The sequence below is a fragment of the Nycticebus coucang genome, chromosome 12, assembly GCF_027406575.1.
Source record: "Nycticebus coucang isolate mNycCou1 chromosome 12, mNycCou1.pri, whole genome shotgun sequence".
NCBI classification, from domain to species: Eukaryota; Metazoa; Chordata; class Mammalia; order Primates; family Lorisidae; genus Nycticebus; species Nycticebus coucang.
In genome coordinates, this window is record NC_069791.1 from 72,577,995 (window position 1) to 72,602,565 (window position 24,571).

The window sequence follows — 24,571 nt, forward strand, 5'->3', positions numbered from 1 at the left end:
TCTTCCTAGACTGCTTCTCTTGAGATGTGCATCAAAACTCCTGCTGTCCTGCCACATCACAGCCATCACTCACTTCTGAGGCTCCCATCAGACTCTGAAGCACCAAAGTGTGATGGGGAGCCAGATCTGAGGCCAGAATGCCTGGGCTGTGTCCCAGCTCTTCCATGAGGTGGCTGCCAGAGTTTTTGGATCAGCTTTCTCCAGTATAAAATGAGAATATAAGTCTCCCCCCCCCCCCCCCAGCTATTTAGGGATGAAACAAATTAACACACATGCAGAGCCCTGGGTTATAACTCAATGATTTCCATGTGAGAGCACAAGATTGAGGTTGGGCTCCAGCAGACCTCACTCTGCCCCTTGTCCTTTCTCACAGCCAACATAGCCACCACGGCAGAAGGCTCTCACCCTCTGAATGTTTCAAGCCAAGCCTCCCCCTCCATCCCACTGCCATGAACTTAGGTGCTCCTCTAAGGTACAGGCCAGCCTCCACATAGCCTCCCTGGCTCTAGGCCTGTCCCCTCTTAAGCCACTCTGCACTGTGACAGTGACTCACCTAAAACACAAACTGTATCTAAGTCCTCTGCATCAACCTATGACTAATGTAGGGTCGCTATATGATTCTGTCCACCTCTTTTTTTTTTTTTTTTTTTGAGACAGAGTCTTATTTTGTCACCCTTGGTAGAGCGCCATGGTGTTATAACTCATAGCAACCTCAGACTCCTGAGCTCAAGCGATTCTCTTGCCTCAGCCTCCCAAATAGCAGGGATTACAGGCACCCACCACAATGCCTGGCTATTTTTAGAGGAAGGGTCTCACTCTAGCTCAGGTGATCTACCTGCCTCAGCTTCCCAGAGTGCTGGGATTACAGGTGTGAGCCATTGTATCTGGCTGTCTACGTCGTTATACACCTTACATTTCTCATAAGCTAAAAAATAACCTCAGTGGCTCCCCAACACCTATAAAAGGACTTCTTTTTTGCAGTTTTTGGCCGAGGCTGGGTTTGAAGCCACCACCTCCAGCATATGGAGCCAGCGCCCTACTCCTTTGAGCCACAGGTGCTGCCCTATAAAGGGACTTTTAAAAACAGTCCCAAGGGCTGGACAGGGTGGCTCATACCTTTAATCCTAGCGCTCTGGGAGGCCAAAGGGGAGGACTACTAGAGCCTGGGAATTCAAGACCAGCCTGCGCAAGAATGAGACCCCCGGGCAGCACCTGTGGCTCACTGGGCAGGGCACCAGCCCCATATACTGAGAGTGGCGGGTTCATACCTGGCCCCGGCCAAACTGCAACAAAAAAAATAGCCAGGTTTTGTGGCAGGCGCCTGCAGTCCCAGCTACTCAGGAGGCTGAGGCGAGGGAATTGCCTAAAGCCCAGGAGTTAGAGGTTGCTGTGAGCTGTGTGATGCCACGGCACTCTACCATGGGCGATAAAGTGAAACTCTGTCTCTACAAAAAAGAAAAAGAATGAGACCCCATCTCTACTAAAAATAGAAAAAATCAGGCAAACGTTGTTCAGGTACCTGTAGTCCCAGTTATTTGGGAGGCTGAGCCAGGAAGAGCCCTTGAGCCCAGGAGTTTGAGGTTGCTGTGAGCTAGGATGATGCCACAGTATTCTCACTTGCCTGGGCAAGAGAGTGAAAACTGCTTCAAAAAAGAAAAAAAAAAATACAGTCCCAAGATATATGGGCAGCAAAAGGTCTAGCTGGACCCAAATGTACTTATTCAAGATAAGATGACACCCACAGCCAAAACAATGCCATGAATTTCCCAGAAGATCCCTTCATGGAAATGCTTCAAGGGTTTCAGGACAGAAAAGTAACTCTTTGGCGGCACCCATAGCTCAGCGGGAAGGGCACCGGCCACATGCACCAGGGCTAGTGGGTTCGAACCCAGCCCCAGCCTGCTAAAAACAAAACAAAAAAATAGCCAGGTGTTGTGGCTTGTGGCAGGCATCTGTAGTCCCAGCTACTCGGGAGGCTGAGACAAGAAAATTGCTTAAGCCCAAGAGTTTGAGGTTGCTGTGAGCTGTGACTCCACAGCACTCTACCCAGGGCAATAGAGTGAGACAAAAAAAAAGGCTTGGCGCCTGTAGGTCAGTGGCTAGGGTGCCAGCCATATACACAGAGGTGGTGGGTTCAAACCCAGCCTGCGCCTGCCAAACAACAATGACAAGTACAACAACCAAATAGCTGGGCGTTGTGGTGGGTGCCTATAGTTCCAGCTATTTGGAAGGCTGAGGCAAAAGAATCACTTAAGTCCAAGAGTTTGAGGTTGCTGTGAGCTGTGACGCCATGGCATTCTACCGAGGGCGACATAAAAAGACTCTGTCTCTAAATAAAAATAAAATAAAAGTGACTCTTTAACTGTAACTCGATTTGATGCAAAATTTTAGAAAGATGTGGCTTGGCACCCATAGCTTAGTGGGTAGGGAGCCGGGCACATACACCAAGGCTGGTGGGTTCGAAACTCACCCAGACCTGCTAAACAATGACAACTGCATCGAAAAAATAGCTGAGCATTGTGGCAGGCACTGTAGTTCCAGCTACTTGGGAGGCTGAGTCAAGAGAATCACTTAAGCCCAAGAGTTTGAGTTTGCAGTGAGCTGTGACACCATGGCACTCTACCAAGGGCAACATAGTGAGACTGTCAAAAAAAAAAAAAAAAAAAAAAAAATTAGAAAAGATGAAAGAACCATACCTAGGCACCCACAGTCATCAGGCCAAACTTCCCCAAAGCCAAAGAAAGGGACATCAGGCTCACTCACAGGGTACGCCATCACCGGAAGGAGGTACTACTCTTCCAAGGGAGCACCTTTGTGTTTCTCTGAGGGCAAAGGGTACTAAGGCCCCCACCCCACAATCTCCCATCCACCAAGTCCCACGGGACACAATCTGTTCTGTAACCTACCTGCGAGCGCTTGCTGGACCTTGCTGGGCTTTGGCATCTGCACAGGCACAGTGGCAGGAATGTTTCCAGGGCTGCTGGAGGGACCGCTGGGGAGGGAGGCACTTGGAAAGAAAAGAGAACAAAGCTTAACCGTGGGGAGCTCATTTAGTGGAAACACAAGAATGAGAGAAATACATGGTGTTATGAATAAACGGTGCCCCTGAGGCTTCTTCAATGCTTTCACTTTCCACTGCTGCCTCTATACAAAGGAGGCCTTTTATTTTTTCCTGGGCATTTGAAGACTCTGAAGACAATCCTAAAAGAAAAGCTCAAAATGGGGGGTGCCCATAGCTCAGTTGTTAGGGTGTCGGCCACATGCACTGGGCATGATAGGTTCGAATCTGGCCCAGGCCTGCTAAACAAATAAACAAAAAAGACGGGCATTGCAGTGGGCGCCTGTAGTTCCGGCTACTAGGGAGGCTAAGGCAAGAGAACTGCTTAAGCCCGAGAGTTGGAGGTTGCTGTGAGCTATATATAACACCATAGCACTCTACTGAGGGCGACAAAGTGAGACTATCTCAATTAAAAAAAAGAAAAGCTCGGCCAGGCGTGGTGGCTCACGCCTGTAGTCTCAGGGCTGTGGGAGGCTGAGGCGGGTGGATTGCCTGAGCTCAGAGGTTCGAGACCTGTATGTAACAGCAGTGAGCCAGAGAAAGACCCCGTCTCTACTAACATCAAAAACAGCCAGACGTTGTGGTGGGCGTCTATAATCCCAGCTACTGGGGAGGCAATGGGACAGAGCATCGCCAGAGGAAGCATTGAAAAAAAGAAGAAAGAAAATGAACAAAAAAAAAAAAGAGTACTTCAAACGAAGAATGATGAACAAGCAAGCTGAAAATAAAAATTAAAAAAAAAGAAAAAAAAGCTCAAGGGCAGCACCTGTGGCACTGGCCCCATATGCCGGAGGTGGGCGGGTTCAAACCCAGCCCCTGCCAGAAACTGCAAAAAAAAAAAAGCTCAAAATGGTTTTTAGTTCCGTATCTTCATCAATACAAGGGTTCTCACAACACCTGTGCAAAGAAATCTGGCAGAAACTACTTTACAAAGTGATCAAGACCAACGTCACTAGTAACAGAACAAATCAACATCATGAGCTCCATGAAGCAATGCTTTAAGATGGACATTTTGTGGGATTTATGTCAAAAATACATTATCTCTCCAAGTGCAGTGGCTCTTGCCTATAATCCTAGCACAAGCAAGAGCGAGACCCTGTCTCTGCTAAAAATAGGAAAATTAGCAAGGCGTGGTAGCATGTGCCTCTAGTCCCAATTACACAGGAGTCTGAGGTAGGAGTATCACTTGAGCTCAGGAGTCTATGGGAGCTATGATGCCAGCACTGCATTCTAGCCAGGGTCATAGAGGGAGAATGTCTCAAAAACAAACAAACAAACAAAAAAAATTATTTGAATCCAATCATGGGAAAACATCAGACAGACCCAAAAGAAGAGACATTCAACAAAACACCTCTTCAAAAGTGGCAAGATTATAGACGACAACAGACAGACCAACAAACTCTTACTAACTGCCTGGAGAAAGGAGAAATGACAATTGGACACAACGTGGAGCCCTGGACAAGATCCTATGACACAGAAAGGACAGAAGTTGAAAATCAGTGAAAAAAATCAAAAAAAGTATCTAGTTGACAGCACTGTGCCAATGGTAATTTTCTTGTTTTGACAATTATACTATGTTACAAGAAAGATGTTAATACTAGAAGATAGGTAAAGGAGACATGGAAACTATTTTTGTAACTTTTTTGGAAATTTCAAATGAGTACAAAATAAAAGGTCTTTTTTGGTTTAGTTTGGTTTAGAGACAAGGTCTCACTCTGTTGCCCAGGCTAGAGTACAGGATCATAGCTCACTACAATCTTGAACTCCTGGGCTCAAGTGATCCTCTCACCTCAGCATCCCAAGTAGCTGGGACTACAGGCGCCCACCACAACGCCCAGTTATTTGTTGTTGTCGTTGTTTAGCTGGCCTGGGCTGGGTTTGAACCCACCAGCCTGGGTGTATGTGACTGGTGCCCTACCCACTGATCTATGGGCTCCACCTAGTTTTTTTTTTTTTTTTTTTTGAGACAGAGCCTCAAGCTGTTGCCCTGGGTAGAGTGCCATGGTTTCACAGCTCACAGCAACCTCCAACTCCTGGGAAGCTCAAGAGATTCTCCTGCCTCAGCCTCCCAAGTAGCTGGGACTACAACGCCTGCCACGACGCCCAGCTATTTTTTGGTTGCAGCCATCATTATTGTTTGGCGGGCCAGGGTTGGATTCGAACCCACCAGCTCAGATGTATACGGCTGGCACCTTAGCCACTTGAGCCATAGGCACCGAGCCTCGGTTTCTTTTTTTTTTTAAGAGCAGGTCCTGTTACATTGCCCAAGTTGGTCTCATAAACTCCTGGCCTCAAGAGATCCTTCCCTCTTGGCCTCCCAAAGCACTAGGATTATAGGCTTAAACCACCATGCTAGGCTTTTTTTTTAAATGAGGGTTGTACTTACTAAGTGACTGTGTTTAAGCCACCTGTTTGGGGTTTTTTTTTGTTTGTTTTTTGAGACAGAGCCTCAAGCTATTGCGCTGGGTAGAGCTTCATGGTGTCAGATCACAGCAACCCCCAACTCCTAGGCTTAAGCGATTCTCTTGCCTCAGCCTCCCAAGTAGCTGGGACCACAGGTGCTGCCACAATGCCCAGCTATTTTTTGGTTGTAGTTGTTACTGTTTGGCAGGCCTGGGCCAGATTCGAACCTGCTAGCTCTGGTGTATGTAGCTGGCATCTTAGCCACTTGAGCTATAGGCGCTACCCAACCTGTTTGGTTTGAAGTCATTTTATATATATATATATATTTTTTTTTTTTTTTTTGGCAGTTTTTGGCTGGGGCTGGGTTTGAACCCACCACCTCCAGCATATGGGGCTGGCGCCCTACTTCTTTGAGCCACAGGCGCCATCCAGTCATTATATATTTTTAAATGGCAACAAATACATGCCATTATGGTTTGGGAAGGGGCCCTGCATTGAGAATAGTTGGCATAGATGACCAAGATTCTGCCAGCTCCTCTCCTCCTTCCAGTTCCTAGGTACATCCATCCATCCCTGCTCATTTTAGATGATGGAAAATGAACATTATGAAACCCTCCCACATAGGCCCAACACTGGAGCTCTGCAAGATAGGACCTAGGCCAAAACCAGGAGAAGGAAGGCACTCAGAAGGTGAAGGCAGCTCCAGGCTACCTGCCACTGCAAAGCAAGCAACCAGTCACTGCCTACCCACAGCCGATGCCTCCAGGGACTGTTCCAGAGCCTCCCTCACCACCAGCCACAGGTCACTGATCCCTCTGGTGAGGAGGAGCTGGCTAGTTCCCGTCTGCTCACACCCAGCAGGGCTGAAGCAGCCAGAGCCTTGCACAGGGTCTGGAGCACAGCAGATGCCCTAATGTTTGCTTGAGTGAAGAAAGGGGTTGTTTTCTTTCTTTTTTTTTTCTTTCCCCTGAGGCAGAGTCTCACTTTGTCACCCTGGGTATGGAACTACAGGTACGCCACGACACTCAGCTGATTTTTCTATTTTTAGTAGAGACGTGGTCTCACTCTTGCTCAGGCTGGTCTCAAACTCCTGAGTTCAAGCAATCCACCTGCCTTGGCCTCCCAGAGTGTTTAGGATTACAGGTGTGAGCCACCACACCCAGTTTATTTCTTGATTGTTCTTCTCAAGGAGGTTCACCTGCGTGGCCATGCTACTCAAAAAGCAGCATCATGCCCTCCTTGTCTACTCCTAGCCCAAGGAAAAGGATAACAGGGAACCTAGGGATGCTGTGATGGTGCCGTGATGATGCCATGAAGGGCTTGAAGTTCCAGGCACCTGGGCTGAATGAGGTCTTGGCTCCACCAAACACTGTTCCAATTGGGGCGAGTCCCTGTCCTTCCTGAGCCTATTTCAACTTTTTTTAAAAGGAAGGTAGATCATCTCTGATGGTCTCTGCAGTCCTGAAGTCCCAAGTGAAGGTATCCAGGGCTCTCCAGTTCAGATCTCATAGGCTACCTCTCCAGGGAGTGCTGAGTTCAAGCCCTTTGTTAGGTCAGGAAAATCTAAGCTTGGCACAACAAGTCCACAAAATGAGTGGGCTGTGCAGGGCGAGGGGCAGAGCTGGTGAAGGAGGAAATCCAAAGCTTCTCTCCCAACTCCCTACTCTCTCAGATTGGGGCTGACAGCCAGCACCAGCAAGAAACCCTCTGAAGATCATAAAGCGTTGCTTCTAGTGCCTGCTCCCGCTCAAAGCTGTGTGTCCTGAGCCTCAATTTCTAAGTCAAGGATAATTCCTATAGGCCTCAGGGCAGTGGTGAGACCTAGTACAAACCCACTGGGACCCAGGTCTCAGAGGAGCAGAGGGAGGTGAAGGAAAGGGCCACCAAGCACCTTCCTGCAGGGCCCTTACAAAATCCTGAAAACCACAGCAATATTAAAGCAAAAGGATCTTTAGAAACTGACAAGTAGAAAGAAACTGATCAGTCCAACTCCCTCATCTCAAGAGAGGAAAAGAGAAACGCGGAAAAAGACCAGGGCTGACCATGGGCCACCAGCATATTACGGGCAAGGCCCTGTCTGGACCCTGTGATTCCAATCTCACAAACTACAAGGCAACAGCTGCCAAACCAGCCTGGCATGCACAGCAGACCAAAGCCAGTGAGGAGAGCCATTTTGTGCAGTCGTTTAGTGCAGGGGCAAAGCGCCCACAGGCTTAACCACACCACTGAGCGGTGACAGACCATCAGTCATAACCACCACCCCAAGTCATCAAAATGCTAAGCCCGGGGAGGTGCCTGTGGCTCAAAGGAGTAGGGCTCAAAGGAGTAGGGGGCCAGCCCCATATGCCAGAGGTGGTGGGTTCAAACCCAGCCCCAGCCAAAAGCTGCAAAAAAAAAAAATGCTAAGCCCGGTGTCACACCTCCTATTAGGGAAGACAATGGTGTGCATAACACGTTTTGGAAAGTTTTCCATACAACATCATTAAAGCCCAAGTTTGGGTGCTTAAAGAGATAAACTTCACCTACAAGGAAATTTACTTGCACCCAGTAGTTCTGTCACAGATGACACACTTTCTCTATGTATTACTGCCTATTCCCAGGGGGCACAAGGAAATCACTCAGCCAATGTTTTACCCAAATTGAGCAAGATGTCATTTAAAACCAAAAACCAAACACGTTGGGCAGTGCCTGTGGCTCAGTGAGTAGGGCGCCGGCCCCATATGCCGAGGGTGGCGGGTTCAAACCCAGCCCCAGCCAAACTGCAACAAAAAAATAGCTGGGCATTGCGGCAGACGCCTGTAGTCCCAGCTGCTTGGGAGGCTGAGGCAGGAGAATCGCGTAAGCCCAGGAGTTAGAGGTTGCTGTGAGCCGTGTGATGTCATCGCACTCTACCCGAGGGCGGAACAATGAGACTCTGTCTCTATAAAAAAAAAAAAAGAGAGATAGATAGAAAGAGAAAACAAACAAACAAAAAAACCCAAACACACGTGCTCCACAATACTTCTTGATTTCACTTGCTCAAGTGTCACCTCCCAATACCACAGCAAAGGGAGCTGGTTCACCAGCTTCCCCAGACCTACACTGGCTCCAGCTTTATCTCTCACTTGCATGGTAACTTTCACTTAATGCTGTTGACATTCATTTGGCTTTGAGAACTTTACCACAGCCCCTAGGGAGAACAAGGTGCCAAGTGTTTTCAATTCTCCCACCACCTGCCAGGTTAAAAGGGCAGATATTTATTAAGCCCCCTCTGGCTCTACAACCATAATAGAAGGGTTAACTGAGGAGGGCCAGGCTACAAATCAGGCATGGGAAAACACTGGCTAGGTCCATGCAAGTGAATTACACCCCTCTCTGCCCGAGGAATGGGGATGTACACCTGGCCTAAGAGGCGGGTCCCTCTGAGGTTGTTTCAACTAACAAAGCCAGCTGACCTGGTTCCCTCCTGGCTCATATACAGCAACAGGGCAGGTAGCAGCATGCCCTTTCCCTAGCAGCCACTTTCCTCTCTGTAACTTACCTGGCCTGAATAATGGTACTTCAGTACTTCTGTGGGCCATCAGGCTGGGGAAGGGAGACCCCAAAGAAATATTGTGGAAAGAGACGGTTTAAGGGAGAGCAAAGAGAGCCCCATACCAGGAAAAAGAAGGAAACAAAGCCCCCTTAAATCGCCTGACTTTTCTTTTTTCCTGAGACAATCTCTCTCCCAGGCTGGAGTACAGTGGTGCAATCAGAGCTCACTGCAACCTCAAACTCCTGGGCTCAAGTAATCCTCTCACCTCAGTCTCCTACATCACCCACAGTGCCCAGCTAAGTCACTTGACTTAATCCCAGAATCCCAGCTCTAGCACTACTAGAAATTTGCCTCAAAATAATTCATAACAAGAAGCCCAGGAGGCTAGGTGAGACAGATTTCACAGAGGTTCCAGCACCGCCAATAACCACTCTGGGCTGGTGAATGGAACACACTGTTCAAAACTGGCCCACATGCTGAGGGCAGGAAGTGGAGAAAGCACCTCTCTAAGCCCTGCTTATGTCCATGTGAAGGCTGCAGAGGGACCAAGGGACATTTCACCATACTCTCAATTCTCAGAAAGATCCCCAAACCATATACTCCAATGCTGGAAGGAGAATATAGGGAAGAAAACCCTGACCCATCCAAAGCTCATCATCCCCCATCTACCAGCCTCCTCCAACATCCCTCAACATACCTTCTCCTTCCTCATCACTCTGCCTTTAAGAAAGCATCAACTTCCCATGTATCCCACTCCTACGGCCTGCATTTAATCCTGCCACTTGCCAGCTCCATGGCTGGCCTCAGTGTCTCATCTGTAAGTTGAGGACGCTATCTACTTTAAGAACACAGAAGCATGGCTCGGTGCTCGTAGCACAGTGGTTATGGTGCCAGCCACATACATGGAGGCTGGCAGGTTCAAACTCGGTCCACGCCAGCTAAACAATGACAACTGCAACAAAAAATAGCTGGGCGTTGTGGCAGGCACCTGTAGTCCCAGCTACTTGGGAGGCTGTAACAAGAGAACCGCTTAAGCCCAAGAGTTCGAGGTTGCTGCAAGCTGTGACGCCATAGCACTCTACCGAGGGTGACATAGTACGACTGTCTCAAAAATTTAAAAAATAAAAGAAAAAAAAAGAACACACGAGCATTGGTGAAATCACTCATGCCTCTGCTCAACAGAGCCTGACATATATAATGTGCGTTCAAGAATGGAACTTGTCACCGTGTCTTAAACAAGCTGACAGGGTCCTTGGAAACCCAATTTGAACAAATACTAGAGGCCCACTAAGCTGCCAGGGATGTTTCGTCACAGTGGGAAGTTTCAGCCATCAATGTGTGGCACTGGACAGAGAGTGAGACCAGCAGTGACGCTGACTTGCTGGTATCAGTCCCAATCAACAAGATGATCTCCCCCCAGGCACTAGGGCAGACACAGGTCCACACACTCTGGCTCTACAACCATTAACCCCACTCACTCCAGGGATGTGGGCTCTCAGAAAACAGCCCCAACGGGCTACCAACCTGAATTCTTTTTTTTTTTTTTTTTTTTTTGTTTGTAGAGACAGAGTCTCACTTTATGGCCCTTGGTAGAGTGCCGTGGCCTCACACAGCTCACAGCAACCTCCAACTCCTGGGCTTAAGTGATTTGATTCTCTTGCCTCAGCCTCCCGAGCAGCTGGGACTACAGGCGCCCGCCACAACGCCCGGCTATTTTTTGGTTGCAGTTTGGCCGGGGCTGGGTTTGAACCCGCCACCCTCGGTATATGGGGCCGGCGCCTTACCGACTGAGCCACAGGCGCCACCCCAACCTGAATTCTTAAACTGCCCTCCATGCCCAACACTCTCAATGATGAGGAACAATTAAGTCCTAGTCACCCAGACCAGTTACAGGTCCATGATCAAGTTAGGAATGTTCACACATTGACCAAATCCAGGGGATTTTCTCACTTTAGAATACCGCCTGGGTTGCTCATGCCTGTAATCCTAGCACTCTGGGAGATCAAGGCCTGTGCATTGCTTGAGCTCAGGTGTTTGAGACCAGCCTGAGCAAGAGCAAGACTCCATCTCTAAAAATAGCCAGGCATTGTGGTGGGTGCCTATAGTCCCAGTTACTTGGGAGGCTGAGACCAGAGAACCACTTAAGTTCAGGAGTTTGAGGTTGCTGTGAGCTATAACGCCACAGCACTCTATAGAGGTAAAGACAGTGAGATTCTATCTCAAATAAAATAAAATAAAATAAAATAAAATGCTACCTGGTCCAGACTGGGCCCATGACTTCATCATCTTTCTCAAGGAGCCAAAAGCCCTGCAAGACGCTCTGGGCTGGGCTTATGCAGCCACCCGTGCATTCTTCTTGCACCATGCTCACAGCCCTCTTCTGTATGAGACTGTGGTTTGGGGGTAGGAGGTACAGACTTTGTCTCTGCATCATCAGAGCCCAGCACAGAGCAAGAGTCAACAGCATGTTGTCAGGTGCAGCACTAACCATGCGGCACTAAGCACAAGCTAAAAGCCTTTAACTTTACTCCATAAAGGGGTCCCTAGCATCAGGAGGAACTAAAGGACTGCTGATTCTAACCTATGTGGCAACTACCAGAACTTGAGGACCAGAGGTCAAGTAAGGCTCTGGGGGATGCAGGGGTGGGGACAGCCACAATACCTTGGCACCACATGGCACATGCAAATGGGACAACATAGCAGAAACAACCCAGGGGGTAATCTGAAGTATGTGGGTGAGTCTTCCCAGCTACATAAGAGCAGAAAACCCAGCCTAAGGGCAGAGCACGCCAACAAATGCCTAGCAAGAACACACAATACCTGGCTGCACCGGAAATAGATGATCCTGTGGGCAGATGCTGCGGTCCCAGGTGGGAGAGGCTGGAGTGATAGAAGGTATGGCTCCCCAAGATGGGAGGGACCCCACCCCAGGGGTTGGTGGTGTTCAGCCTGGGTGCAGACCTAGCCCCAGAGAGTGAGGGTTTGTTGTATGGGGCAAAGGCCTGGTGGGCCCCATAGACAACAGCAGTCCTGTGGGGGGGCTGAGGGACAGGGTATGCAGGGAGATTGGTCATGGAGTGGCGGTAGCGGCCTGACACAGGGCCAGTTCCGCTGCCACTGAGGCACTGGTGGCAAGAGCAGGCAATTCCTGTGTGGCCTAGTGGAGCAATGACAGTGGTTATTGGGTAAGGGGGTCCTGCTTGGCGCCGCACATGACGACAAAAGTTGGAAGTCTTATTGGTTTGCAAGTGGGTGGCATAGTTGACAGTGTAGTTGTATCCCAGGGGAGCCAAGTCCACGAGCTGGTTGCCCCTGGCCACTTGCTGCTCCAGATAATCACAGACACTGGCTTCATAGGCAATCCAGGAGCCATCATCATTCAGCCACTCCCAGATGACACCCTGGCCTGGGGCTGAGTGCTGGGGGAACAGGTGCCTCCGAACCGCCCGCATGGTACCTATTTGAAAGGAATATTACAGACGGTTAATCTATTAGCCCCGTCCAAAACACAGGGGATTTACAAATTTTTTTTCAACAAAAATAAGCAAACATGATCACTGCAGATGTACAGTCATAATGCTATTTCATCCAAGGGCTGGCACCAGCTCTTCTATACAAATTTAGGGGTAAAGTATAGAGAAACTCTCGACCAGTGGTTCTCAACCTGTGGGTTGCGACCCCACAGGAACTGTATAAAAGGGCCGTGGCATTAGGAAGGTTGAGAACCACTGCTCTAGACAAAGAAACTATGGCCCAAAAGGATCAAGTGGCAGAGGGGGATCCATACGACATGGCAGAAGGGGATGTTGGAAGCTTAGGTCAAAAAACATGGCTTAGACTTGATGAGTCTTTTAAAATAATATTTCTAATGATGAGTCTACATAACCTCACTTTAAAAAATTAAAAACAGGCCATACTTGGTGGCTCAGGCCTATACTCCTAGCACCGTGGGAGGCAGAAGCAGGTGGACTACCTGAGCTCACCAGTTTGAGACCAGCCTAAGCAAGAGTGAGACTTCATCTCTACTAAAAATACAAAAACAGCCAGGCATTGTGGCAGTCACCTGTATTCCTAGCTACTCAGGAGGCTGAGCAGGAGGATCACTTGAACCCAGGAGTTTGAAGCTGCTGTGAACTGGGCTGATGCCACAACACTCTAGCCTGAGCAACAGAGTGAGACTCTGTCTCAAAAACAAATACATACATACATACATAGAAAGAAATATAAAGAAAATTAAACCATCCCAAACCATCCCAACACCAAAAGGAAAGCACACAATTTACACTGCAGTGCATTTCTTCCCATGTAGTCTTCTAGGCACATGTATTAAAGGAGCTGAAAAATGAAATGTTTCCTGCTATTTTCTTGTACAATGCCATAAGCATCCCCTAAGTCTCTAAAACTTTGTAAAACTTGGCTCAGTGCCTGCAGCTCAGCGGCTAGGGCACCAGTCACATGCACCAGAGCTGGCAGGTTTGAACCCGGCCCAGGGCCTGCCAAACAACAATAAAGACTACAACAAAAAATAGCCAGGCCTTGTGGTGGGTACCTGCAGTCCCAGCTACTTAGGAGGCTGAGGCAAAAAGAATCGCTTAAGGGCGGTGCCTGTGGCTCAAGGAGTAGGGTGCCGGCCCCATATACTGGAGGTGGTGGGTTCAAACCTGACCCCGGCCAAAAAAAAAGAAAAAAGAGAATCGCTTAAGCCTAAGAGTTTGAGGTTGCTGTGAGCTGTGATGCCACGGCATAGTGTGACATAGTGAGACTCTGTCTCAAAAAAAAAAGTAAAATAGAAAATAAAACTTTGTAACAAAGTTACATAATTGTTACCCTATTATTATGTAATTCAGTACAGAGGTACCAGTCTCTTTGACTTCTAAAGTTGCAACTACTGCCAAACACACTATCTTTAGTTTACACTCTGAGTGTGTGTTTGACAGAATCTCACTCTGTTGCCTGGGCTAGAGTGCAGTGGTGTAATCATAGCTCACACTCAACCTCAGACTCCTAGGCTCAAATGATCCTCCAGCCTCAGCCTCCCAAGTAGCTGGAACTACAGATGTATCCTACCAGGCCCAGCTAATTTTTCTATGTTTTGTAATTAACGGGTCTCACTCTTGGCTCAGGCTGTCTCAAAACTCCTACCTCAGCCTCTCAGAATGCTGAGATTACAGGTGTGAGCCATTACTCCTTGCCACTACTCCTAGCTTATATTCTTAATAAACCAAACCTGAAGATTAAAAGAAGAAGAAGAAGAAAACAAAATCAGTTTGGTCTACATTTTCAACAGTACTTGCCACAAGATAGATTACTGCAATCACCTTCTTGCAGTTCTCCCGACCACAGCAGCTAGGGGGATACTTTTAGTCCCCAAAACAGACAACAGCACCTCTCTGCCCAACCCCTCCCATAGTGCCCCCTTTCAGAATAAAAGTAAAAGCCCCACCTAGTGACGAAATCCCCATTCCCCAACAACCTGGCCTTCCTTCCTGCCCTTCCATCAGGTCTGTCTCTGTTCCTCTTCAGAGACCTCATCACCCAAGCCCAACCTTCAAACTGACATTTACCAACACTTGACACCTCCATACGCTGATTAACACTTACTGCTATCCAAAACAATACACAATTTCCTTATAATTCATCCTGCCTGCTGTCTTTCTCAACTGCACATGCCATGAAAGCCAGGAATTTATCTATATCCAGCTGACGGGGAGGCAGAGTTTTCATAGACTCTAGGATACTGCTGATAAAGATTACAGTAGGAAGTTGGTGGCCCTATTTCAATAATACTGATCAAAATGCAGATAAATCCAAAACACACAAATGCACAGAAGAGTAATGTAGCCTGCCCAGGTCACACAGCTGTTGAGCGGTGGAGCCAGACCTTCTGCATGACCCTGGCACCACCTCTGTGTCAGCCCACCTTCCAGAGAGACCCTTGAACTTCTGGAGGTCAAGGCAGGCATTTTTGGTTTGGGATTCCAAGGGAAAGGGGCAGGAGGGCCTCTGCAATGTGGTCCCACAACACTGCTTCTACCACAAGGTACATATGCCCTGTGGGTGGTGGGTTTTCTCAATCACAGTACCTGCCTCCTATCATGTGTTTCAGGGGTAGGGAGAAAGCTTTGTTAGTCACTTCAGTAATCCCAACACCTTGCACAGTGCCTAGCCCGAAGCAGGCACTCAGATGTGTGCCTGAGTTAAGAAGTCTTACCGGTGTCTTGGCGGAACTGGGTCCAGCTGGGGAGGTCGATGATGTATGGGGCCAGTGAGGGGTCAGCCTGGCCTAAAGGGATGCTATGAGCCAGGCTCCCGAGCCCGAAGCGCTGGCCCTTCTGCTGGACAAACTGCTGCTCAATGTAGCTGCAGACAGTGGCACTGTAAGGGTGCCAGGAGCCCAGCGCATCCTGCCATTCCCACACAGCTACTGCCACGGGGCTACTGTACATCTGCGCCAGGGAAGGGCTTGGGGCCATGGCCATCTTCCCCAGAACTCCCTCTGCTTTCCTGAATGGCTCAGACCACTCTGTCCTGGAGTCTTGGGTTCATTGCCCAGCACCTCCAGCAGACCTGTAAACACAACAGATGACAGCAGTTACCCAAGCACATAAGCAGCCCTTCAAGAGTCAGCCTCAGAGAATGCTTTTTCACAGCTGTTACCTACCCCCAATACCATAAGAGCATCATGAATCAAGCACCTGATCCTGTCTCTTTGCTCTGGCAGCCAGGAAGGATTCAAAGTCAATCCTGCAGCTACCTCTGCAAACATTCAGGATGATGTGGTAAATTCTGGGTGCTAATCAGTGGTCCAGCTTCTATCTCATTACCAATAATTTACCTCTGACCCAACTACTTAGTTTATCCTTTCATATTCCAGTTTCTAAAGCAGGTTTGTTTGTGAGGTTCAAGGTTAACCTATTAACATCCACTATTCTATAGAGGAGAAAACACTGTCTCAGAAAAGACAGGGTTTGGGCGGCGCCTGTGGCTCAGTCGGTAAGGAGCCAGCGAGGGTGGCGGGTTCAAACCCGGCCCCGACTGAATTGCAACCAAAAAAAAAAATAGCCGGGTGTTGTGGCGGGCGCCTGTAGTCCCAGCTACTCGGGAGACTGAGGCAAGAGAATCACTTAAGCCCAGGAGTTGGAGGTTGCTGTGAGCTGTGTGATGCCACGGCACTCTACCCAGGGCCATAAAGTGAGACTCTGTCTCTACAAAAAAAAAGAAAAGACAGGGTTTAAGGACACGGAGAGGGCAGTGGCAGAACTAGCCAGGAAGCACAGGGCCTGGCTCCTCCATGTCTCCTGGGTGCCCAGTCAGCCACACGACCACAAGGGAAACCCTAAATAAACATTGAACTTTACCCCACCCGGCCTCTCACCCCCCATTTCCTATGCCTGGGCCTTTCTGACTGGCCACCAGGTCTGGAGAGCTCTTCCCTACATCCAGGGCTGTCCGCAGTCCCCTTCCTCTCTTGTAAACACTGTGTCTTCAGGCTCAGCCTGTGTCCTCATGAACGCTTGTCCCAAGCACCCATTACACATGCTCCTTCATGGCCCTCTACACTCTTCCTGGAACCAACCAGAACTCTAAAGACCACCTATGTACACATAATGGTTTCATGTCTTTGCTCCCCAGATGGCAGCAACCCCACAATCCTCCCTTCTTCATCAGTGCCCACCAGAGGACATGCCCTGGAGTGAGTGATCTACATATACAACTTCATAACACAGCTGAAGAGTGTAGATGATGATTATACTCTGTGCTTTCAGCATCTGAATGAGAAGAGGTCTGCAAATACTCCTTATCACTACAGGCCCCGGCACACCAGCTCTTGGAGCACAAGAACAGAGTCCAACAATTAGTTGACAAACACCTAACATGTCTCTTTTAATCCTGACAGATTAATAAGGTAACAATTCTTCCACTTTATGGATAAGAAACCAAGGCTCAACAAGGTCAAGGGACTGATTTAAGGTTATATACTAAAGGTGGCAACACAAGAGAACAAACCCAGATCAATGTGGTTCTGAGGCCCATTTTCTTTCTTTCTTTTTTTTTTTTGTAGGGACAGAGTCTCACTTTACTGCCCTCAGTAGAGTGCCGTGGCATCACACGGCTCACAGCAACCTCCAGCTCTTGGGCTTACGTGATTCTCTTGCCTCAGCCTCCCGAGCAGCTGGGACTGCAGGCGCCCGCCACAACGCCCGGCTATTTTTTTGTTGCAGTTTGGCCGGGGCTGGGTTTGAACCCGCCACCCTCGGCATATGGGGCTGACACCCTACTCACTAAGCCACAGGCGCCGCCCTGAGGCCCATTTTCTTGAAGAGGAAGGCTCAGCCTGAACTGTGCCATGGGCTTCACTTACAGGCCTTACTTAAGAGAGGTGAGAGGAGGAAGGGAGAGACCTCTGTCTCCAGCACTCCACACCCTGGGTTGTTACAGCATGCCTATCTATGCAGGGCTCTGGGCTAATGGGGGCCCCACTCATAAGATCTGCTCATTCCTACAACCACCCCCCTAAGTACACACGTCATATTTTATGCCCATTTGGCAGATGTGGAAACTGAGATCTAGTAGTTGTAATGACTTGCTCACAATCATAAGGCTAGTGACAAGACTGGGGCCCTAGGCTTCTGCTGCTATCCCTGAGACTGCACTATGCCAATAAGAAGGGCAGGCCAGAAGCCCTAGAAGGGAGATAGATCCGAAGCAGCTCGTGAAATGAAGCAGGCATAGGCTCTGGCATCAATATGCTGAGTGCTCTTCCTACCATCTTGATGAAAGCACTTAAGCTCTCCAAGCTTTCTTTCTTGCAGAAAATGGAGATATCAAATGTTTCTCATAAGTGCTTTCCCTGGGGATTAAGGCAAATAGGTACGTATAAAGCACCCACACAGCAGATACTCCACAAATCTTGTCTTCCCTTCTTTTCCTACCCTCCTCACGTCCAGAGTCCAGCACCCACCAATCATCCCTCAAGTCTAAGTGAGGAATGTCAGCAAAGGGCATCACTAAGTATGCAGCATGAGAACACAGGTTAGTCAGGCCTGCAATAGTTCTGCACACATCTGTGAGTGCCGGGCCTGCCACTGAGCTGCCAACTCCTCCACAAAAGCCCCCATCCCTGGCTTTGTACCCATAGCTCAGTCATTAGGGCAGCAGCCACAGACATAGGAGCTGGCAGGTTTGAACCCAGCCTGGGCCTGCTAAACAATGACAACTAAAACAAAAAAACAGCCAAGCATTGTGGCAGGCACCTGTAGTCCCAGCTACTCAAGAGGCTGAGGCAAGGGAATCACCTAAGCCCAGGAGTTGGTGTTTGCTGTGAGCTGTGATGCCACACTACTCTACCAAGGGCGATAAAGTGAGACTCTGTCTCTACAAAAAAAAAAAAAAAGAAAGAATTGCTTAAGCCCGAGAATTTGAGGTTGCTATGAGGTGTGATGCCGCAGTACTCTACCAAGGGCGACATAGAAAGACTCTGTCTCAAAAAACAAACAAAAAAAGCCCCCATTCCACCCTGGAGGATTAGCCATAGGATGCCCTTAGGTGGGCTGAATGGCTTAGCCCAGTATCCACAATTAGAAGTTTCTGTAACTGGGCCGGATGCAGTGGCTCGAGCTTATAATCCTACCACTCTGGGAGGCCAAGATGGGTGGATTGCTTAACCTCAGGAGTTTGAGACCAGCCCAAGGCAACAGCAAGACCCTGTCTCCTAAAAATAGGCATTGTGGGCTCAGCGCCTGTGTCTGAGCAGCTGGGGCACCAGCTGCATACACTGAAGCTGGCGGGTTCAAATCCAGCCTGGGCCTGCCAAAAAATGATAACTATAGCCAAAAAATGGCTGGGCATTGTGGCAGGTGCCTGTAGTCCCAGCTACTTGGGAGGCTGAAGCAGGAGAATCATTTAAGCCCAAGAGTTTGAGGTTGTAAGCTGTGAAGCCATGGCACTCTACCCAGGGCAACACAGTGAGACTCAAAAAAAATAAAATAAAAAAGGCATTGCGGCAGCGCCCACAGTCCCAGCTACCTGGGAGGCTAAGGCAAGAGGATCACTTGATCCGAAGAGTTTGGGTTTGCTGTGAACTATGGCGCAACAGCACTGTACCGAGGGCAACAAAATGAGACTCTGTCTCGGAATAAAAAAAAAAAGTTTCTGTACCTTACACTGTGAGGTATAAGAGGACTGGTTCCCAAACCAATTACTCACGGTGTCACTCAGCTCTAAGGCAGCTGGAGCCTCCCTTATCTGCACTACACAGGGTGTGTCCCAGCATGTCCATGCAGCCCCAGATGAACCAACTCTCCATGAAGCCTGAGAAAAAACAGTCAAGAACTTCCACTTAAGCGTTCCATGAAGGTGTGCAGCTTCCACAGATCAAGGTCTGCCATGGTCCAGGCCCCGTCAGGGTACTGGAGACCCCAGAGGAAATGACATGGCACACTAGTCTTTCCATGACCGGATACTGTCCCACTTATACCAAGCCCTCTACCTTTGATATCTTATGTCCAGCAACATCCATTTCTAGCCAAGTCCAAACCATTTCCTACCCTTCAGCCATTAATTCTCCTCCAAACAAGCCCTCAAGCAATCATGTCCATCCTTCTAGGCCCAACCACAGGCATCCTCTCCTGAGCCTTGGGACCCACACCCTCACCAGAGAAGGCTGACTCAACCCTCCCCATGTGTCTTCACCACACAGGCCTCTCATCCAAACAAGATTGCATTTACTGGTTCCACTGGAACAGGTCCTACCTGAGAGCAGGTCTGAAGTGTAGCTCTTCAGATGCCCAATATCCCAAAGGACACAGGAGGAGAGAACCTTCCACTCCAGGGGCACAGGCACGTTTGAGTCGCTGCCCAGAAACACCCACTGGCATTCCACTTGAACTCACAATTATGCACAATACAACAACAGCCTCAGCCATTACCTAGCTGTAGTTTAAAAACCTAATTTGTTTTAGCTCCTAATGATGGGGGCTATTTAGGGTGTGCTTAACTATGAGAATTGTTACAATTATGACTGGCCATAGAAAAAAGCTTCAATCTGGAAGCAACTTAAACACCTTACAATAAAGCAATTTTAAAATAAAGTATGGATATTTTATGATGGAGTACAAATCAATCTTTAAAAGTATTTAAGAGGGCAGCGCCTGTGGCTCAGTCGGTAAGGTGCCGGCCCCATATACCGAGGGTGGCGGGTTCAAACCCGGCCCCGGCCAAACTGCAACTAAAAAATAGCCGGGCGTTGTGGCGGGCGCCTGTAGTCCCAGCTACTTGGGAGGCTGAGGCAAGAGAATCGCTTAAGCCCAGGAGTTGGAGATTGCCGTGAGCTGTGTGAGGCCACGGCACTCTACCGAGGGCCATAAAGTGAAACTCTGTCTCTACAAAAATAAATAAATAAATAAAAGTATTTAAGAAAGGCTTAAGGACCTGTACTGCACACATACTAAGCTCTTGGGTGGGTGGGTATGCCACCTGCCACCACTTATGTGACAGGCACTCTGCTTGGCGTTTTTGTCATCTAGTTCTATCAACCGTCAACCACCATAAAAGATAGAGATTATCCTTATTTTATATACACAGGAATTAAGGCCCAAAGAAACTAAGTATTTACCTAAACCATAAAGGCTATGTTCTTTCTATTTTATATAAGCTAATTTTAAAGAGGCTGAAATAACAATACTAAAATATAACTGGAATGCTAGAATTATGGATTGTTTTTATTTATCTATATCTGTACTTGCAGATCTTTTTTTTTTTTTTGAAACAGAGTGTCACTATGTCACCCTGGGTAAAGGGCTGTAGTATCACAGTTCACAGCAACCTCAAACTCTTCAGCTCAAGCAATCCTCTTGCCTCAGTTTTTCTATTTTTAGCAGAGACAGGGTCTTGCTCTTACTCAAGCTGGTTTCAAACTCCTGAGCTCAAGCAATCTGCCCACCTCAGCCTTCCAAAGTGCTAAGATTACAGGTGTAAGCCACCTTGCCCAACCTGTACTTGCAAATCTTAAAGGTAATATTAATTTTTACTATTGGGCCATGGCTTTTTGTTTGTTTTTTAAAATATCAACAACTTTGACCAGAGAAAACACCATTCTGCTTTTTTCTTGCATTCTCTTATCAGACTCAGCTGCAAATCCCAGCCAAAGTATCATGGCTGAGGTACTGAGGAATGCTGCTATTCTACTGGAGAGAAATTTTCATCCAAAAGAAAAAAGTGACTTGTATCCACAAGTCTTTCTGTTATCAAATGAATTAGAAAAACTTTAGAACAAGATCCAAGCTGGCATAAGAATTTGAATGGAAATCATCCTGCCCAGTTGTGAGCCTTGGGTTAGGAGAGCCACATACATGCACCCCACTGTAGTTGTGGCCTGGGGAAGAAAGTCCTGAGTGCTATTTTATTTTATTAATTCATTTCTTTTTTTTTTTTTGTAGAGACAGAGTCTCACTGTACCGCCCTCGGGTAGAGTGCTGTGGCATCACACGGCTCACAGCAACCTCTAACTCTTGGGCTTACGCAATTCTCTTGCCTCAGCCTCCTGAGCAGCTGGGACTACAGGCACCCGCCACAACGCCCGGCTATTTTTTTGTTGCAGTTTGGCCGGGGCTGGGTTTGAACCTGCCACCCTCGGCATATGGGGCCAGTGCCCTACTCACTGAGCCACAGGCGCCACCCTCTTTTTCTTTTTATTGAGACCAAGTCTCAAGCTGTTGTCCTGAGTAGAGTGTCCTAGTGTCACAGCTCACAGCAACCTCAAAATCTTGAACTTAAGCTATTCTCTTGCCTCAGCCTCCCAAGTAGCTGGGACTATTAGGCACTCACCACGTCACCCAGCTATTTTGTTGTTGTTGTCACTGTTGTTTTAGCTGGCCCGGGCCAGGTTCAAACTTCCCGACCTCGGTGTATGTGACCAGCACCCTACCCACTGAGCTACAGTTGCTACCCTAAGTGCCATTTTAAACAGGTACTCAACTCAGGCTGAGCCATTTGCAACATGCCCACACATGAGACACCCATTTCATTCCTTCAAACCTACTGAAATCTGTTCCTGCTTGGCCTGAGCTTGGCAGACCACCTTCAATCCTCACTAGTACAGTGGCTATCCTCCACTGCTGCCCCTAAAAGAGATGAAGTCCACCTGGTGACCCTGGGGCAGGTATAGCCCATTCTCTAGGTTCTACAAGTCAGGTGGCTGGATGGGATTTCCAGCCTTTCATAAGCAGAAATACTTTTCCAAATGTGGTCATATGCTGACCTTCAATATGTAAAATGTATAACCAGGGAGTACTCTTTAAAACACAGAGAAAAAATAAAAATTAAAAAAAATAAAACACAGAGGGAGCCTCTATTCCTATTTCTCCTCAAGAGGCCCATGAAGCTCCTTTAAAGAATTAAGAAAGATCTCAGGGCGGTGCCTCTGGCTCAGTGAGTAGGGTACCAGCCCCATATACCGAGGGTGGCAGTTTGAAACCCGGCACCAGCCAAACTGCAACAACAACAACAACAAAAAAGCTGGGCATTGTGGTGGGCACCTGTAGTCCCAGCTACTCAGGAGGCTGAGGCAAGAAAAATCACCTAACCCCAGGAGTTGGAGGTTGCTGTGAGCTGTGACACCACAGCACTCTACCAAAGCTGACAAAATGAGACTCTGTCTCTTAAAAAAAAAAGAAAGAGGGTGACACCTGTGGCTCCATGAGTAGGGCGCCAGTCCCATACACAGAGGGTGGTGGGTTCAAACCCGGCTCCGGGTTTTGTTTGTTTGAACCCGCCACCCAGCCAAACCGCAACAAAAAAAATAGCCAGGTTTTGTGATGGGCACCTGTAGTTCCAGGTGAGGCAAGAGAATCGCCTAAGCCCAAGAGCTGGCGGTTGCTGTGAGCTGTAATGCCATGGCACGCTACTGAAGGCAACAAAATGAGACTCTGTCTCTAAAAAAAAAGAAAGATAAGAGAAGCTTGGCTGCGAAACCAGTGAGCCCAGGTGACTTCTAGAACCCCCTCCCAGCTCTGATTCCAACCAATAAGGAATGAATTTTCCAAACTGAATCCACTTTACTGTTCAAGTCTATTTTATAAGCTGCTTCAAGTTCAGGAGCTTTCCAAGAAGCTAGGGGCTAAAACACCACATCCCACCAGCTGACATTGCGAATTTAACCTGTAACTAGAAATGACCTTCAAAGATCTCACAGTGCAGATGGCCACCAGGGCCCTGGCAGAAAGCCTCTCCAAGACATAGGAAAATCAAATCCTGAGCACAATATGTTCTAGCTTACTAGAAATTTTGTTTAAAAAAATACAAGTTAGGTCAGGTACGGTGGCTCACGCCTATAATCCTAGCTCTTGGGAGGCCGATACAGTTGGATTGCCTGAGTTCATAGGTTTGAGACTAGCCTGAGCCAGAGCGAGCCCTCATCCCTAAAAATACCCAGGCACTGTGGCGGGCACCTGTAGTCCCAGCTACTTGGGAGGCTGAGACAAGAGGATTGCTTGAGCCCCCAAGAGTTTGAGGTTGCTATGAGCTATGACACCAGGGCACTCTACCGAGAGTGATAAAGTAAGACTCTTGTCTCAAAAAAAAAAAAAAAATACAAGTTAAAAACAAGGGACTGTTGGGCAGCGCCTGTGGCTCAACGGAATAGGGCGCTGGCCCCATATGCCGGAGATGGTGGGTTCAAACCCAGCCCCAGCCAAAAACTGCAAAAAACAAAAACAAACAACAAAAAAAATGGACCGTTATATTTTGCCCATCAAATTAATAAAACTAATTTAATTTCAATACTCAGTGCTAACATTATTTTTTTATTATTATTTATTTTTTTGGAGACGGACTCTCAAAGCTGTCCCCCTGGGTACAGCGCCATAGTATCATAGCTCACAGCAACCTCAAACTCTTGGACTCAAGAGATTCTCTTGCCTCAGCCTCCCAAGTACCTAGGACTACAGGCACCACAATACACGGCTATTTTGTTGTTGTTTTAGCTGGCCCGGCCAGGTTCAAACCTGTCAGCTTCAGGGTATGTGACCAGCTCCCTACCCACTGAACAACAAGCGCTGCCCAGTGCTAACAACATTAGACAAAGACTTCACACTGCTGGGAAGGAAAAAAACCTTTCTGGAAAACAATTAGGTAATATGTATCAAAAAGTTTAAAAATGTTCACTTACTTTGATTCAATAATTAAGATTCTGTCTTCAAGGGTGTGCATGGTGGCTCTCACCTGTAATCCTAGCTTTCCAAGAAGCTAGGGCCTAAAACACCACATCCCACCTTGGGAGGCCAAGGTGGGTGGATTACCTAACCTCTGGAGTTCAAGACCAGCCTGAGCAAGAGCTTATGTCTACTAAAAATAGAAAAACTAGCCAGACCTTGTGGCAGGCACCTGTAGTCCCAGCTACGTAAGAGGATGAGGCAAGAGGTCGCCTAAGCCCAAGAGTTTAAGGTTGCTATGAGCTATGACACCACAGCACTCTACCCAAGACAACAGAATGAGACTCTGTCTTAAAAAAAAAAAGGGAAAAAAAAAACGGTTTTGTCTTAAGGAGATTATAGAAAAATTTCAACATATTCACCATAGGGCAGTGCCTGCAGCTCAGT

At 48.0% G+C, this 24,571-nt stretch overlaps 2 protein-coding genes across 4 annotated transcripts in view; one reads left to right on the forward strand and one right to left on the reverse strand.

Annotated features, from left to right (window-relative positions):
* The window catches only part of ORAI2 (ORAI calcium release-activated calcium modulator 2), a 204,060-nt gene that overhangs the window by 156,783 nt on the left and 22,706 nt on the right, over positions 1-24,571 (forward strand). The gene's annotated exons all lie outside the window — the stretch shown is intronic.
* DTX2 (deltex E3 ubiquitin ligase 2) overlaps positions 1-24,571 on the reverse strand; it is a 48,415-nt gene that overhangs the window by 12,784 nt on the left and 11,060 nt on the right. For 2 of the 3 annotated variants that reach the window (XM_053557480.1, XM_053557482.1), the window contains exons 3-5: positions 15,187-15,542; positions 11,796-12,432; positions 2,907-3,007 (exon numbers count right to left, since the gene is read on the reverse strand). In XM_053557480.1, the coding sequence (XP_053413455.1) occupies positions 2,907-3,007; positions 11,796-12,432; positions 15,187-15,454 (1,006 nt within the window). In that variant the 5' untranslated portion in view covers positions 15,455-15,542. Of the gene's footprint in view, positions 1-2,906; positions 3,008-11,795; positions 12,433-15,186; positions 15,543-19,181; positions 19,622-24,571 lie in introns of those variants that run through there. The other variant, XM_053557481.1, reaches the window with a different exon arrangement.